Genomic DNA, 17,785 nt, shown 5'->3' with positions numbered 1-17,785 from the left:
GCTGCAAGGACAGAGAGGCAGGCATGAAGGACAACCAGGAACCACAGCAGCCCCCTCTCTGCTAACAGCTCAAACCACAAGAGTGTCAATAACACCAAGGTTACTACCGACAACACACACCTTTATGCGCTGCCCTCCAACCAATAATGGGTGTACAGAAGTTTTAAAACGGACGTGTTTACATGAATCAGTGTTGAAAGGCCCTTGCTGGTGGCAGTTGTACAGAATCACACTGGAGCAGATGCTTCCACAGTGGGTGGCCCCTTCACAAGGTCAACACATTAAGAAGAACGGGGGACTGGGGGTGGGGCGCTACTGTACTGACAGCAGCAATATGAAAACAGAGATAACATGGGGTATTTATCGGTGTCCTACAGCAGGGGATATCAGATGAAATAGTGGGGCATGGCTACGTTAGACTATTGGGATGTACCATCCGACTTCACTCCATTACCCATGAGTCCACGTGACTTTCTGTCAGGAAGCAACAGTTTCCATTGATCTCTAATCCAGGCTGCAGTCATGGAACAGAGTAGATAGTGTTGCTTTCCTCTCTTTACCCAGTCATCAGCTTTACACTCACCAGCTCCCCACAGACCAGTCATCAGCTTTACACTCACCAGCTCCCCACAGACCAGTCATCAGCTTTACACTCACCAGCTCCCCACAGACCAGTCATCAGCTTTACACTCACCAGCTCCCCACAGACCAGTCACCAGCTTTACATTCACCAGCTCCCCACAGACCAGTCATCAGCTTTACACTCACCAGCTCCCCACAGACCAGTCACCAGCTTTACATTCACCAGCTCCCCACAGACCAGTCATCAGCTTTACACTCACCAGCTCCCCACAGACCAGTCATCAGCTTTACACTCACCAGCTCCCCACAGACCAGTCACCAGCTTTACACTCACCAGCTCCCCACAGACCAGTCACCAGCTTTACACTCACCAGCTCCCCACAGACCAGTCACCAGCTTTACTCACCAGCTCCCCACAGACCAGTCACCAGCTTTACACTCACCAGCTCCCCACAGACCAGTCACCAGCTTTACACTCACCAGCTCCCCACAGACCAGTCATCAGCTTTACACTCACCAGCTCCCCACAGACCAGTCACCAGCTTTACACTCACCAGCTCCCCACAGACCAGTCACCAGCTTTACACTCACCAGCTCCCCACAGACCAGTCATCAGCTTTACATTCACCAGCTCCCCACAGACCAGTCACCAGCTTTACACTCACCAGCTCCCCACAGACCAGTCACCAGCTTTACACTCACCAGCTCCCCACAGACCAGTCACCAGCTTTACACTCACCAGCTCCCCACAGACCAGTCACCAGCTTTACATTCACCAGCTCCCCACAGACCAGTCACCAGCTTTACACTCACCAGCTCCCCACAGACCAGTCACCAGCTCCCCACAGACCAGTCATCAGCTTTACACTCACCAGCTCCCCACAGACCAGTCATCAGCTTTACACTCACCAGCTCCCCACAGACCAGTCATCAGCTTTACACTCACCAGCTCCCCACAGACCAGTCACCAGCTTTACACTCACCAGCTCCCCACAGACCAGTCACCAGCTTTACACTCACCAGCTCCCCACAGACCAGTCACCAGCTTTACACTCACCAGCTCCCCACAGACCAGTCATCAGCTTTACACTCACCAGCTCCCCACAGACCAGTCACCAGCTTTACATTCACCAGCTCCCCACAGACCAGTCATCAGCTTTACACTCACCAGCTCCCCACAGACCAGTCACCAGCTTTACATTCACCAGCTCCCCACAGACCAGTCATCAGCTTTACACTCACCAGCTCCCCACAGACCAGTCACCAGCTTTACACTCACCAGCTCCCCACAGACCAGTCGCCAGCTTTACACTCACCAGCTCCCCACAGACCAGTCACCAGCTTTACATTCACCAGCTCCCCACAGAATAATGACGACTGAGGCGACATCAAAAATAATGTTCAAAAAGGAAACAGTGATATTGCATGGCCAGAAGCAACATGGTTTTTCCCTGACTGTTAAGTCTCTTACTCTGCGATTTACTGGCGGCCACAGAATGAGGCTAGGTCAGCCATGCGGAGTGAGAGGGCCAAAAGAGGGAGGGAGAGGACCCCTGTAATTGTGCCATGCCACAGTCTGGGCTCGTCCTCCTGCAAACAAGGCATTAACAAGGCCTGCTACAAGACCCCTTAATCACAGCTCAAGCACACTCAGTGAAGCATGCAGATTAGCTGCTGGTACTGGGCTCACTATGTGGTGTGTGTACTGAGAACACACATTAGGGAGAAACTCACTTTCCATAAAAACAACAGTCTCTATGGTAACTCAGGGCAACACTGTTTACAGTCTGCATTTGACCAATGGAGCCTGTCATTGCTTTCATGAACTCTGCCAACCACAATACAACCAGAAAGAACACTGTTGATAGTTTGTTACCTTGATGTTCCAGATGGAAAACCGGAGGTTCAGATGGAAAATGGAGGTTCTGGACTGTTAATGAACAGTCTGCTAAGCTCAGACAGCGTCAGTATCTCTGAGGTTATTGATTAAAAACAGGTCAGTCATGAAAGATAGCATCCCTGATTAGCTAAATCCCTCTCTTAAGATGCACAGGGTTATCAAGTAGCGCCTGACTGCATAGAGGATGAACAAGCATTTCGCTACACTCGCATTAACATCTGCTAACCATGTGTATGTGACCAATAACATTTGATTTGAGGATGGGAAGGCCAAAAAAAATGGTGCAACCAATCCTTTCCATAGGACTGATCTTTTCAAATTAGCCTAATGGATCACCCCCAGAAAACAGCATTAACGTTTTAGTGACTGGGGGGCAGTATTGAGTAGCTTCGATGAATAAGGTGACCAGAGTGAACTGCCTGCTACTCTGTCCCAGGTGCTAATATATGCATATTATTAGTAGTATTGGATAGAAACTCTCTGAAGTTTCTAAAAGTGTTTGAATGATGTCTGTGAGTATAACATAACTCATATGGCAGGCGAAAACCTGAGAAAAATCCAACCAGGAAGTGGGAAATCTGAGGCTTGTAGTTTAACTCAGCCCATATTGTAGATACAGTGGGATATTGGTTATGTTGTACTTCCTAAGGCTTCCACTAGATGTCAACAGTCTTTAGAACTTTGTTTGAGGCTTCTACTGTGAAGTGGGACCGAATGAGAGAAGAATGAGCCAGGTGTCTGGCAGAGTGCCACAGGCTCTGAGGCGCGGTCACGAGAGAGTTAGCTCTCGTTCCATTGCTTTTCTACAGACATAGGAATTCTCCGGTTGGAACATTATTGAAGATTTATGATAAAAACATCCTAAAGATTGATTCTATACATCGTTTGACAAGTTTCTACGGGCTGTAACGGAACTTTTTGAACTTTTCGTCCGACGTTCGGCTGGACCTGAACCCGCTTTTGGATTTGTTTACCAAACGCCCTAACAAAAGAAGCTATTTATAATGCTATTTCTGACTAATGTTGGCCACCCAATATGGCGGATATCTTTTTGGCTGCTTTGTTGTCTGAACGCTGTACTCAGATTATTGCATGGTTTGCTTTCTCCGTAAAGTGTTTTAATTTTTTTATCTGACACAGCAGTTGCATTAAGGAGAAGTATATCTCTAATTCCATGTATAACACTTGTATTTTCATCAACATTTATAATGAGTATTTCTGTAAATAGATGTGGCTCTCTGCACAATCACTGCATGTTTTAGAACTACTGAACGTAACGCGATTTTTTGATATAAATATGCACTTTATCGAACAAAACATACATGTATTGTGTAACATGAAGTCCTATGAGTGTAAGCTGATGAAGATCAAAGGTTAGTGATTCTTTTTTATCTCTATTTGTGCTTTTTGTGACTCCTCTTTGGCTGGAAAAATGGCTGTGTTTTTCTGTGAGTTGGTGGTGACCTAACATAATTGTTTGTGTTGCTTTCGCTGTAAAGCATTTTTTTTTAATCAGACACCATGGCTGGATTAACGAGAATTTATTCTTTAAAATGGTGTAAAATACTTGTATGCTTAAGGAATTTTAATTATGAGATTTTTATTGTTTTGAATTTGGCGATTTGCACTCTCACTGGCTGTTGGCGAGGTGGGACGCTACCGTCCCACATATCCCAGAGAGGTTAATGAGAGGCTTGTGTTTTTCTTATGAGACAGGGAGTGAATAAACATTTTGAATGGATGGATTTAAAATCAACACATTAAGACAAGAGAAGTTAAGTTTAACTACTAGACAAAGTTACCACAAATTACCATCCGATCCTCTGTCAAGAAAGACAGACGCTTCCAATGTTAATTACACTTAAAGGCCTTTGCCAAAGTTTCCCTATCGCAAAGAGAGATAATTAAGCAAATGTTTGAAAAGGGAAAAATTGGAGCGAGCCAGAGAGGGAGTCTCCGGGAATTCTTAAACAGACCGAGTGAGGTGGAACAGAAGAGGGAACCAGCTAGCAGTTAACAGATAAGATCTCCATTATAAATGGGTCCGGATGCCAGCTATCTGAGACGGCTTTTCTCTTTGCTCCAGACCATTCACATACAAGACCCCGGCTGCTTGGTTAAACACTGCTGTCCTGCAGATACTGAGCAGACAGGTTTCTGTGCCTTCCTTCCTGCTCTCTTCTCTTCCCCTCCATATACAAACATGAACACAACCAAACATGAACACAACCAAACATGAACACAACCAAACATGAACACAACCAAACATGAACACAACCAAACATGAACACAACCAAACATGAACACAACCAAACATGAACACAACCAAACATGAACACAACCAAACATGAACACAACCAAACATGAACACAACCAAACATGAACACAACCAAACATGAACACAACCAAACATGAACACAACCAAACATGAACACAACCAAACATGAACACAACCAAACATGAACACAACCTTAGGCCCACACCAAAGCTAGAGTACTATTACCATGGCAGAGCATGGCTGTAGTATTACATTGCTGTAGTAACGGTAGCTGTATGGATGGTAAAATGATTAGGTCCAGGGGTTTTCCCTGACAACATGGCCTGCCCAGGAATAACTTGTGGTAATACTGGATTGATGGCATTTCTATGGGTATATCATTTAGGCCTAACTAACACAATTTCACTACAGCAATGGTCTTACAACAGCAACACAATATTAGAGTAATGCATCACTATTAGATGTGAATGAGCAGCCGGGCCAAGCCCAGGCATTAGCTCCCCGATCAGCGGGGTCTGTCAGCCAGGCTGAGTTTTGGCGTCCCTGGCCATTTGGTCCACAGTAATGTGGGTCTTTGAGCAGGGTTTATTGCTGCTTTTGTTTGAGATCCATCTCCCCCAGTGTGACTGCTGTGGGCCACAGGACTGACCTGAGCAGTGCAGGGAGGGAGGTGCAAGGAGGTTCCCCTTTCTTTAAAGTGCAAAGGGAGAAAAGGAATTCAACAACAGGAAATGGAACAGCTGCGAGAGAGGAAATCCCATCAGTTGAGTGGTGAGGAGAGGAGTGGGGTTGGGGCGGGGCGGGAGCAGTGTTGTTTTGGTGCTGTGCTGCTAAGGGTAAGAGGATAGGCCACACAACGCTTTTCCCACCGTGCGCCTGCTCAAGACAAAACTGCAGCGAGACTTGGCCACACAGTTCGATGGCTGAATGACCTCCCATAACGCAGGGAAACCAAAACATGGGTTCTCTACAGTCAACAGGAACAGGACTGGGTAGGAGAGATGACCACTGGCAGACTGCAGTAGCACTTAGTCCTTCATGGGAGTGTCATGGGAAGACAATGGACTTCCCATGACACTCCATAGTGACAGGGGATTTTCAATTGTGGGTTCCCAGGGGATGTCAGTTAGTACCACAGGTCTTGCTCATTCACACCTAGTCACCCCCATAAGAACACGCACATCTGTTCTTTGGATTAGGGAAGGGAAGAGTACCTCTGAATCAGCAGGTCCTGCATACCTTTAAAGCTGTGTTTTGTACAGCATGTGAACTGCCAGCCACCCCCATTAGCAGAACCAGCCCACAACAACACCAACATTAGTTAGTCAGGGGAGGAACTATTGCTGAGTGTGACTGTGTGTGCATATCTGTACGTGCATGTTAGCTTTTCCTGGACATGAATCTGAGTTTGCGTTACTAGGTACTAGCCCTCTCTCTCTGATCTTCCCATCTGGACCTGAGCTGCACTGAGTGACAAACAGTGGAGCGGTTCTGAGCGGCTGTTGCAGATGGCAGGACATTCATTGTGCCGCAGTTCAAACGCTCGACTTTCACAGCCATGGAAACACAGCCAGAGCCCAAAGAGCTACAGAGGGAAACGCAAGACCAGGAGACCACAGAGTGAACTACACACAGCCCCAGCGACACTTAATCACAGACCTTTTAAACAGGGACCCATCACTCAAACACCCACAGTACAGACTACATACACACAATAGGAGTGGAAGAGAAATCAGACATGACAAGCATTAGAAATCAAACTGGAAACCTAATCTATTCAGAGGTGGTTTGAGAATGAGATCATTAGACACCACAGTATAGCCACGCAAATCAAATCAAATTTTATTTGTCACATACACATGGTTAGCAGATGTTAATGCGAGTGTAGCGAAATGCTTGTGCTTCTAGTTCCGACAATGCAGTAATAACAAGTAATCTAACTAACAATTCCAAAACTACTGTCTTGTACACAGTGTAAGGGGATAAAGAATATGTACATAAGGATATATGAATGAGTGATGGTACAGAGCAGCATAGGCAAGATACAGTAGATGGTATCGAGTACAGTATGTACAAATGAGATGAGTATGTAAACAAAGTGGCATAGTTTAAAGTGGCTAGTGATACATGTATTACATAAGGATACAGTCGATGATATAGAGTACAGTATATACGTATGCATATGAGATGAATAATGTAGGGTAAGTAACATTATATAAGGTAGCATTGTTTAAAGTGCTAGTGATATATTTACATCATTTCCCATCAATTCCCATTATTAAAGTGGCTGGAGTTGAGTCAGTGTCAGTGTGTTGGCAGCAGCCACTCAGTGTTAGTGGTGGCTGTTTAACAGTCTGATGGCCTTGAGATAGAAGCTGTTTTTCAGTCTCTCGGTCCCAGCTTTGATGCACCTGTACTGACCTCGCCTTCTGGATGATAGCGGGGTGAACAGGCAGTGGCTCGGGTGGTTGATGTCCTTGATGATCTTTATGGCCTTCCTGTGACATCGGGTGGTGTAGGTGTCCTGGAGGGCAGGTAGTTTGCCCCCGGTGATGCGTTGTGCAGACCTCACTACCCTCTGGAGAGCCTTACGGTTGAGGGCGGTGCAGTTGCCATACCAGGCGGTGATACAGCCCGCCAGGATGCTCTCGATTGTGCATCTGTAGAAGTTTGTGAGTGCTTTTGGTGACAAGCCGAATTTCTTCAGCCTCCTGAGGTTGAAGAGGCGCTGCTGCGCCTTCTTCACGATGCTGTCTGTGTGAGTGGACCAATTCAGTTTGTCTGTGATGTGTATGCCGAGGAACTTAAAACTTGCTACCCTCTCCACTACTGTTCCATCGATGTGGATAGGGGGGTGTTCCCTCTGCTGTTTCCTGAAGTCCACAATCATCTCTTTAGTTTTGTTGACGTTGAGTGTGAGGTTATTTTCCTGACACCACACTCCGAGGGCCCTCACCTCCTCCCTGTAGGCCGTCTCGTCGTTGTTGGTAATCAAGCCTACCACTGTTGTGTCGTCCGCAAACTTGATGATTGAGTTGGAGGCGTGCGTGGCCACGCAGTCGTGGGTGAACAGGGAGTACAGGAGAGGGCTCAGAACGCACCCTTGTGGGGCCCCAGTGTTGAGGATCAGCGGGGAGGAGATGTTGTTGCCTACCCTCACCACCTGGGGGCGGCCCGTCAGGAAGTCCAGTACCCAGTTGCACAGGGCGGGGTCGAGACCCAGGGTCTCGAGCTTGATGACGAGCTTGGAGGGTACTATGGTGTTGAATGCCGAGCTGTAGTCGATGAACAGCATTCTCACATAGGTATTCCTCTTGTCCAGATGGGTTAGGGCAGTGTGCAGTGTGCAGTGTGGTTGAGATTGCATCGTCTGTGGACCTATTTGGGCGGTAAGCAAATTGGAGTGGGTCTAGGGTGTCAGGTAGGGTGGAGGTGATATGGTCCTTGACTAGTCTCTCAAAGCACTTCATGATGACGGATGTGAGTGCTACGGGGCGGTAGTCGTTTAGCTCAGTTACCTTAGCTTTCTTGGGAACAGGAACAATGGTGGCCCTCTTGAAGCATGTGGGAACAGCAGACTGGTATAGGGATTGATTGAATATGTCCGTAAACACACCGGCCAGCTGGTCTGCGCATGCTCTGAGGGCGCGGCTGGGGATGCCGTCTGGGCCTGCAGCCTTGCGAGGGTTAACACGTTTAAATGTCTTACTCACCTCGGCTGCAGTGAAGGAGAGACCGCATGTTTTCGTTGCAGGCCGTGTCAGTGGCACTGTATTGTCCTCAAAGCGGGCAAAAAAGTTATTTAGTCTGCCTGGGAGCAAGACATCCTGGTCCGTGACTGGGCTGGATTTCTTCCTGTAGTCCGTGATTGACTGTAGACCCTGCCACATGCCTCTTGTGTCTGAGCCGTTGAATTGAGATTCTACTTTGTCTCTGTACTGGCGCTTAGCTTGTTTGATAGCCTTGCGGAGGGAATAGCTGCACTGTTTGTATTCGGTCATGTTACCAGACACCTTGCCCTGATTAAAAGCAGTGGTTTGCGCTTTCAGTTTCACACGAATGCTGCCATCAATCCACGATTTCTGGTTAGGGAATGTTTTAATCGTTGCTATGGGAACGACATCTTCAACGCACGTTCTAATGAACTCGCACACCGAATCAGCGTATTCGTCAATGTTGTTATCTGACGCAATACGAAACATCTCCCAGTCCACGTGATGGAAGCAGTCTTGGAGTGTGGAGTCAGCTTGGTCGGACCAGCGTTGGACAGACCTCAGCGTGGGAGCCTCTTGTTTTAGTTTCTGTCTGTAGGCAGGGATCAACAAAATGGAGTCGTGGTCAGCTTTTCCGAAAGGGGGGCGGGGCAGGGCCTTATATGAGTCGCGGAAGTTAGAGTAACAATGATCCAAGGTCTTTCCACCCCTGGTTGCGCAATCGATATGCTGATAAAATTTAGGGAGTCTTGTTTTCAGATTAGCCTTGTTAAAATCCCCAGCTACAATGAATGCAGCCTCCGGATAAATCGTTTCCAGTTTGCAGAGAGTTAAATAAAGTTCGTTCAGAGCCATCGATGTGTCTGCTTGGGGGGGATATATACGGCTGTGATTATAATCAAAGAGAATTCTCTTGGTAGATAATGCGGTCTACATTTGATTGTGAGGAATTCTAAATCAGGTGAACAGAAGGATTTGAGTTCCTGTATGTTTCTTTCATCACACCATGTCACGTTGGCCATGAGGCATACGCCCCCGCCCCTCTTTTTACCAGAAAGATGTTTGTTTCTGTCAGCGCGATGAATGGAGAAACCCGTTGGCTGCACCGCTTCGGATAGAGTCTCTCCAGTGAGCCATGTTTCAGTGAAGCAAAGGACGTTACAGTCTCTGATGTCCCTCTGGAATGCTACCCTTGCTCGGATTTCATCAACCTTGTTGTCAAGAGACTGGACATTGGCAAGAAGAATGCTAGGGAGTGGTGCGCGCTGTGCCCGTCTCCGGAGTCTGACCAGAAGACCGCCTCGTTTCCCTCTCTTTCGGAGTCGTTTTTTTGGGTCGCTGCATAGGATCCACTCCGTTGTCCTGTTTGTAAGGCAGAACACAGGATCCGCGTCGCGAAAAACATATTCTTGGTCGTACTGATGGTGAGTTGACGCTGATCTTATATTCAGTAGTTCTTCTCGACTGTATGTAATGAAACCTAAGATGACCTGGGGTACTAATGTAAGAAATAACACGTAAAAAAACAAAAAACTGCATAGTTTCCTAGGAACGCGAAGCGAGGCGGCCATCTCTGTCGGCGCCGGAAGTGGTCGATGCACTGTATACGTGTGTGTATGTGAGTAGCATGTTTAGCATGCTCTCACCTCCCAGCCCTAACATAAAGCAGGGAAAGGAACAGGACCAGGCAGATGCTGTAGGGTGTCCGAGACATCCATTAAAAGAGGGTGATAAATGAGAGCTCAGGTCTCTGGCACTCTGCCCTGTGGTTGTTAGCTCACCGTGGTCCCCTCTGCGTCGACCCTACCCCCACTGCCTGCCTAATGGCCGCTCCACAGGTGGTGATGTAGTACCAACGGCTCCGCCAGTCATGTTATGGAATATAAATTAACAAATCCAACCTAGCTACAGTACAGTGACTCTCAACCTCTTTCACATACTGCCCTCCATCACCTCTCACACTGGCTGTGTTGTTAATTGGGAGGTGCATTACAGTATGACTAGATTAATGAATCATCTTTCAACAAGCCCAATCCAACCCCCACCCTCTGTTGCGGCTGGTGAAGTCATGTTATTGATATAACCCATCCTCCCCTACACTCACATCCCTCCACCCTCTCTTGCTGCACACTCACTCTCAACCTCCTCATCCACTTTGACACACTCACCCACCCAACATCATCTACACACACTCTCACCTCCTCCCAAGGCGTCTTACCTGAGGCTCTTTTTGTAGACGGACGTGCGTCCCTCGGTGATCCGACAGAGACCTCTTCTCCACAGAACGGTGCCGGAAGTGATAGATGTCACCAAATACCTGCAGACAGACACATACACATTATTGTTAATATTATCACCCAATACTTGCAGACACACACAAACACAGTCATTAATCCCAACATGTTAGGGAGGTAAGGCATTCCATTTGCAAGGGGCCTCTTTACACTACTTCTACGACACAAACTAGGTCCAGGAGAGATACTTGTGTCGTTAAAAATTTAATCTCTTTAAGAGATGTGTCTCACACTACCTCCGGGACAAGTTGTCCATTACCCGGTAATAGCTGGCTTTCGTCCTATCAAAGAAAAGCCAATAAATAAGATTGGCGCAGGTAGAAGAAAATCCCTGTGTAAAATAACGCTTTTCAGCCTATTCATTGAAGGAAATACCAGTCCATGTAAATACATTAGACTGGTCATGCTTAAAAATTGGTCTATAAATTACTTTGCATAATTGAGTGGAAATAAATTGGTGCGTGTACATTTTATTTGTTATGTTTCTTATTTATCACACCCGTATAGCATACAAATACAGAGCCTTTGAGTGGAAAATCTGTCATACAGAGCAAGCACTGCTGCGGAGGTCTTGTTGTGCTTTCAAGACAACTGGGAAGGAGGTCAAATCATGATTTCAGGGATCTTCGAATTCCGAGTTGGATGACCGTTAGAATTGTTTTTCTTCCCCCAGTCGGAGCTTATTTTTTTCCAAAGTTGTCTTGAACGTGGCATCAAACGAGAGGTCGACCGATTAATTGGAATGGCCGATTAATTAGGTACGACTTCAAGTTATGACAATCGGAAATGGGTATTTTTGGACACCGATTTGGCCGTTTAAATATATTTTTTTACACCTTTATTTAACTAGGCAAGTCAGTTAAGAACACATTCTTATTTTCAATGACGGCCTAGGAACAGTGGGTTAACTGCCTTGTTCAGGGGCAGAACGACAGATTTTTACCTTGTCAGCTCAGGGGATTCAATCTTGCAAACTTACAGTTAACTAGTCCAACGCTCTAACCACCTGATTACATTGCACTCCACGAGGAGACTGCCTGAATGCAGTAAGCCAAGGTAAGTTGCTAGCTAGCATTAAACTTATCTTATAAAAAACAATCAATCATAATCACTAGTTAACTACACATGGTTGATGATATTACTAGATATTATCTAGTGTGTCCTGCGTTGCAGATAATCGATGCAGTGCGTATCATTGCTCCAATGTGTACCTAATCATAAACATCAATGCCTTTCTTAAAATCAATACACAGAAGTATATATTTTTAAACCTGCATATTTAACTAAAAGAAATCCAGGTTAGCAGGCAATATTAACCAGGTGAAATTGTGTCACTTCTCTTGCGTTCATTGCACGCAGAGTCAGTGTATATGCAACAGTTTGGGCCGCCTAATTTGCCAGAATTGTACGTAATTATGACATAACATTGCACAACCTTCAATGTAACAGGATAATTTAGACTTATGGATGCCACCTGTTTGATAAAATACGGAACGGTTCCGTATTTCACTGAAAGAATAAACGTCTTGTTTTCGAGATGATAGTTTCCGGATCCGGCCATATTAACCTGTTGAATCTATGGGGGCGCTATTTCATTATTGGATAAAAGAACGTGCCCGTTTTAAGCGCAATATTTTGTCACGAAAAGATGCTCGACTATGCATATAATTGACAGCTTTGGAAAGAAAACAGTCTAACGTTTCCAAAACTGAAAAGATATTATCTGTGAGTGCCACAGAACTCATGCTACAGGCGAAACCAAGATGAAACTTCAAACAGGAAATGAGCAGAATTTCTGAAGCTCTGTTTTCCAATGTCTCCTTATATGGCTGTGAATGCAGCAGGAACAAGCCTGCGCTTTCTGTCGTTTCTTCAAGATGTCTGCAGCATTGTAACGTATTTGTAGGCATATCATTGGAAGATTGGCCATAAGAGACTACATTTTCCAGGGGTCCACCTGGTGTCCTTTGTCTAAATTGGTGCGTAATCTTCAGTTGTGGGCATTTTCTCCTGGGATTCAGGACAGAAAGCACACTTCCACGAAGGATATATCATCGAAGAGATATGTGAAAAAAATATCAGTCGATATTATGGAGTTAATTTGGAAAAAAGTTTGGCGTATTGATGACTGGATTTTCGTTTTTTTTGGTAGCCAAACGTGACGCACCAAACGGAGCGATTTCTCCTAAACAAATAATCTTTCAGGAAAAACTGAACATTTGCTATCTAACAGAGTCTCCTCATTGAAAACATCTGAAGTTCTTCAAAGGTAAATGATTTTATTTGAATGCTTTTCTGGTTTTTGTGAAAATGTTGTCTGCTGAATGCTAATGCTAACGCTAAATGCTACACTAGCTAGCTACTGTTACACAAATGATTGTTTTCCTATGGTTGAGAAGCATATTTTGAAAATCTGAGATGACAGTGTTGTTAACAAAAGGCTAAGCTTGAGAGCTAGCATATTTATTTCATTTCATTTGCGATTTTCATGAATAGTTAACGTTGCGTTATGGTAATGAGCTTAGGTCTATAAATAGGATCCCGGATCCGGGTTTGCTCGCCGCAACTGGTTAATGACCTAAGGCTCATATTTCTGTGTGTTATCATGTTATAACTAAGTCTAAGATTTGATAGAGCAGTCTGACTGAGTGATGGTAGGCAGCAGCAGGCTCGTAAGCATTCATTCAAACAGCACTTTCGTGTGTTTTGCAGCTTTTTATGACTTCAAGCCTATCAACTCCCGAGATTAGGCTGGTGTAACCGATGTGAAATGGCTAGCTAGTTAGCGGGGTGCGCGCTAATAGCATTTCAAACATCACTCGCTCTGAGACTTGGAGTGGTTGTTTCCCTTGCTCTGCATGGGTAACGATGCTTCGAGGGTGGCTGTTGTCGGTGTGTTCCTGGTTCAAGCCCAGGTAGGGGCGAGGAGAGGGACGGAAGCTATACTGTTACACTGGCAATACTAAAGTGCCTATAGGGACATCCAATAGTCAAAGGTTAATGAAATACAAAATGGTATAGAGAGAAATAGGTTGTAGGAATTATAGGACTAAAACTTCTTACCTGGGAATATTGAAGATTCATGTTAAAAGGAACCACCAGCTTTCATATGTTCTCGTGCTGAGCAAGGAACTCAAACGTTAGCTTTCTTACATGGCACATATTGCACTTTTACTTCTCCAACACTTTGTTTTTGCATTATTTAAACCAAATTGAACATGTTTCATTATTTATTTGAGGCTAAATTGATTTTATTGATGTATTATATTAAGTTCAAATAAGTGTTCATTCGGTATTGTTGGTGTTGAAAAATCATAATCAGTTGACCTCTACATCAAACTGCAACGGAAGGCAGGCTTCATCGGCGTGCCACACACCACTTTGCAATAAGCTGGAGGCAGTATGCATTTCGAAAAACATTTACTTAATCGTTTGAAACCTGAAATGTTTTAATTCATATGAGGCATGTCTTACCTTGCTTCAAAGTAGCCTCTATTAGGTCGCCTCTCTTTGAACATTTTCACATGAAACTGCTTGCATGTTCAGTGCCCTTTTGACAATGGTGTTTTCCCACTAACTGCATTATGGAACAAACATTATTGGATAGTCTACTGCATATGTCTGCTGTGTCGATCGAGCAGTCAACAAGTTGAACAATCATTTGAAAGAGTAAAAAACAAATTCAGCGAGACAAAGGCAAAATCCAGTAACGCCAAGATAATGACATTTATTGCCCTTGACAATCAACCGTTCTCTGTCGTGGGTGATGTTGGCTTTCGTGACTGGTTGGCTTTCGCGACTGGTCGAGCACCGGTACACACTACCAAGTGAGCTAATTTTCAGATATTGCCCTACCAGAGTTACACAATAATAGCGTCACTGCTATTAGCTTCACTACATACTATGGAACGCCGTTTGGGTCTTTGCGTGTCAAAAAAAATACACTTCAAATAATACTATGACGCATTAAACAAGCTTTTCATTTGACATGTCAAATAACACAGTTCTATTAAAGAATGCTGTGTGTTCTGAATTTGCACATGCAAGATAAGAGCCATCACTACTATCAGTAGCACTGGCAAAGCTGTACAAAAAAAGTCTGCAACCAAGCAAACAATGTGTTTACAATAGTGGGTTGGTAATAAAGCACTATTTGTTCGACCGCAACTTCTGGGGTAGCTAGCTAGCTTTAGCGTGGTACCTAGCTAGCACCAATACACCCTGCTTGAAAACAATGATCAGTAGAAACTGCAGTAATTTTCATTATTCTTAGCAATGATTTAGGAATCCGTGTGAGTAAGTATTAGCTAGGTAGGGACTTGTTGTCCGCCTATTGAAATTGAACTTTAGTTCATGAAAATAAATAACTAGCCAGCTACTTAACCCTGTTGCCCAAAGCTAACGTTATAAGCGGCCAGCTAGCTTCATCTGGCTAGTGAGGCTCGACAGGACCGGGTTATGTGTTATGACAAGGCACAATAGTGGAATTTGCAGTTTTGCCTTCAAAATAAAAGTACCTCTTTTAAAGTGATGCAGAAGGTTACAATTAGTGCCGGAGTGGTTTTCTAGTGAGGCTTCGGATGCGCGCACACCACCCACCACCTCAAAGTACATTACTCGCTAATGTCCAGTCCCTAGTTAACTAAATTGACGAAATTAGGGAAAGAGTTGCTTTCCAAAGAGATATCCGGGATTATAGCACTCTGGGGACATGCTGTCAGAGTCCGTACAGCCAACGGGATCGCGTGCATAGCGCCAACAGGAACATACATCTCCCGGTGAAAAGATGGGCGGGGGTGTATGTTTCATGATTAACGACTCATGGTGTAATTGTAACAACATACAAGAACTCAAGTCTTTGTTTACCTGACCTAGAATTCCTCAAAATCAAATAGCGACCGTATTATCTCCTAAGACAACTTTCCTCGGTTATCGTCACAGTCGTGTCTATCCCCCCGCAAGTGGATACCAAGACGACCATCAAGGAACTTCACTCGACTTTTTTATTGTAGCTGGGGATTTTAACACAACTAATCCGAGAACAAGGCTACCTAAATTCTATCAGCATATCGATTGCAGTACACGAGTGAGTAACACACTCGACCACTGCTACTCTAACTTCCGCGATGCATACAAGGCCCTCCCCCACCCTCATTTTGGCAAATCTGACCACGACTCCATCTTGTTGCTCCCCTCCTATAGGCAGAAACTAATACAGGAACCGCCCGTGCTTAGGTCTATCCAATGCTGGTCTGACCAATCGGATTCCACGCTTCAAGATTGCTTCGATCACGTGGACTGGGATATGTTCCGGATAGCCTCAGACAATAACATTGATGTATACGCTGACTCGGTGAGCGAGTTTAAGGAAGTGTATAAGAGATGTTCGACCCACTGTGACTATTAAAACCTTGCCTAAAACAGAAACTGTGGATTGATGGCAGCATTCACACAAAACTGAAAGCATGCAATTCAACGGCTCAAACACGAGACGCATGTGGCAGGGTCTACAGACAATCACGGACTACAAAAAGAAAACCAGCCCCGTCGCGAACATCAATGTATTGCTCCCAATTAAAACTTCTTTGCGCGCTTTGAGGACAATACAGTGCCAACGACACGGCCAGCTACCAAAGACTGTGGGCTCTCCTTCTCAGTGCCCGACGTGAGTAAAACACGTCAGCATTCAACACCATAGTACCCTCCAAACCCTGGGTCTCGACCCCACCCTGTGCAACTGGGTCCTGGACTTCCTGACGGGCCACCCCCAGGTGGTGAAGATAGTGTCATGACGTTGGCCTGTTGGGGAGGTTTATGACCCCCATAAATACCTTTCCCCTTTTCTCTCTCTACTTTATAGAGTTGACTCTTGTAAAGCCTTCGTAACAGAGAGTCTGGTAACATAAAAAGGTGGGAAACGGAACCAATATTTCGGTAATCCAACCAGTTGAAAATATGCTTTGGTACTTAATGAATATGATCTCAGATCAGTTGTTGTCTGAGACATTACTACTAATGACAGGATGACAAACTATCTTGGAAAGTCAACACATTCTAGTTCAGATTCACATGGAATTGTTGTGCAATTTAAATGTTAAAATATGAAACTATTTGTAAAGATTAAATGTAATTGTAGCTTTTTAAATGAGAGAACCGTTTGTCAGAGAAACTCTGCTCACTCAAGAGGCCCCACCCAAGTGAACAGACATTGGTTGTAAACTATGAAACACACCCTTCTTTCACCACTATATAAACCGGTTGATGAAAATTCTACTTCCTGTTCCAAGGACGTGAGGACTTGCGGTCCCTGCGTTAAAAGGACAAGACCACCAACAAAACTAAGCCAACCTCAGGTTCTTGTCATTCAACCAGAGCTCACGCTAACAAAATTAGCATCGAATTTCAACGTGAAGATGACGACCAACACGCCAAAAAGGATGAATTTCGACTATACCAGCCAGAATATAGCATGAGCTTAAAGTATTGCAACTTGGTATGAACTTTTATTTACTAAAGCAGTGATACCTCCTCAGAGTAAATATTTATTGCATTTTCCTTTTCAAATGTGCGGTTATTTAGAATGCATAAGATACTATATTTACGATAGCATTGCTGCCTATGGCCCGATAGAGACAAAATATTTTTGTTCCTCACACTTCCTGCTCTTTCATTCAAAACCCAACCCCCTTTCTTTGTGTAACCAGCCGTCATATCGATTCCGTCCGCTAGGGACGTTTTCCTTTATGACATAATTTGTAATCAATGTGTGATCCATTCTGTGTAGATGTAATTCTGTGATTATTTAGGTATTTAGTAAATAAATAAACCACATTTTGTATTGCTGATTCAACTTGTTAGCCAGGGTTCGTGAAGAGCCTACGGAGAGGTGGTGAGGGCCCTCGGAATGTGGTGTCCGGAAAATAACCTCACTCAATGTCAACAAAACAAGATGATCGTGGACTTCAGGAAACAGCAAAGGGTGCACCCCCGATTCACATCGACGGGACAGCAGTGGAGA

The 17,785-nt window shown here is 44.9% G+C and overlaps 1 protein-coding gene across 3 annotated transcripts in view; it reads right to left on the bottom strand.

Annotated features, from left to right (window-relative positions):
* Window positions 1–17,785, bottom strand: part of LOC139384681 (furin-1-like) — a 97,734-nt gene that overhangs the window by 33,058 nt on the left and 46,891 nt on the right. For all 3 annotated transcript variants that reach the window (XM_071129504.1, XM_071129505.1, XM_071129503.1), the window contains exon 3: window positions 10,692–10,790. In XM_071129504.1, coding sequence (XP_070985605.1) covers window positions 10,692–10,790 — 99 coding nt within the window. The remainder of the gene's footprint in view (window positions 1–10,691; window positions 10,791–17,785) is intronic.

This window comes from Oncorhynchus clarkii, chromosome 26, assembly GCF_045791955.1.
Source record: "Oncorhynchus clarkii lewisi isolate Uvic-CL-2024 chromosome 26, UVic_Ocla_1.0, whole genome shotgun sequence".
Classification (NCBI taxonomy): Eukaryota; Metazoa; Chordata; class Actinopteri; order Salmoniformes; family Salmonidae; genus Oncorhynchus; species Oncorhynchus clarkii.
Note: the sequence above shows the minus strand (reverse complement) of the source record. Positions and strands in the feature narration are given on the sequence as shown.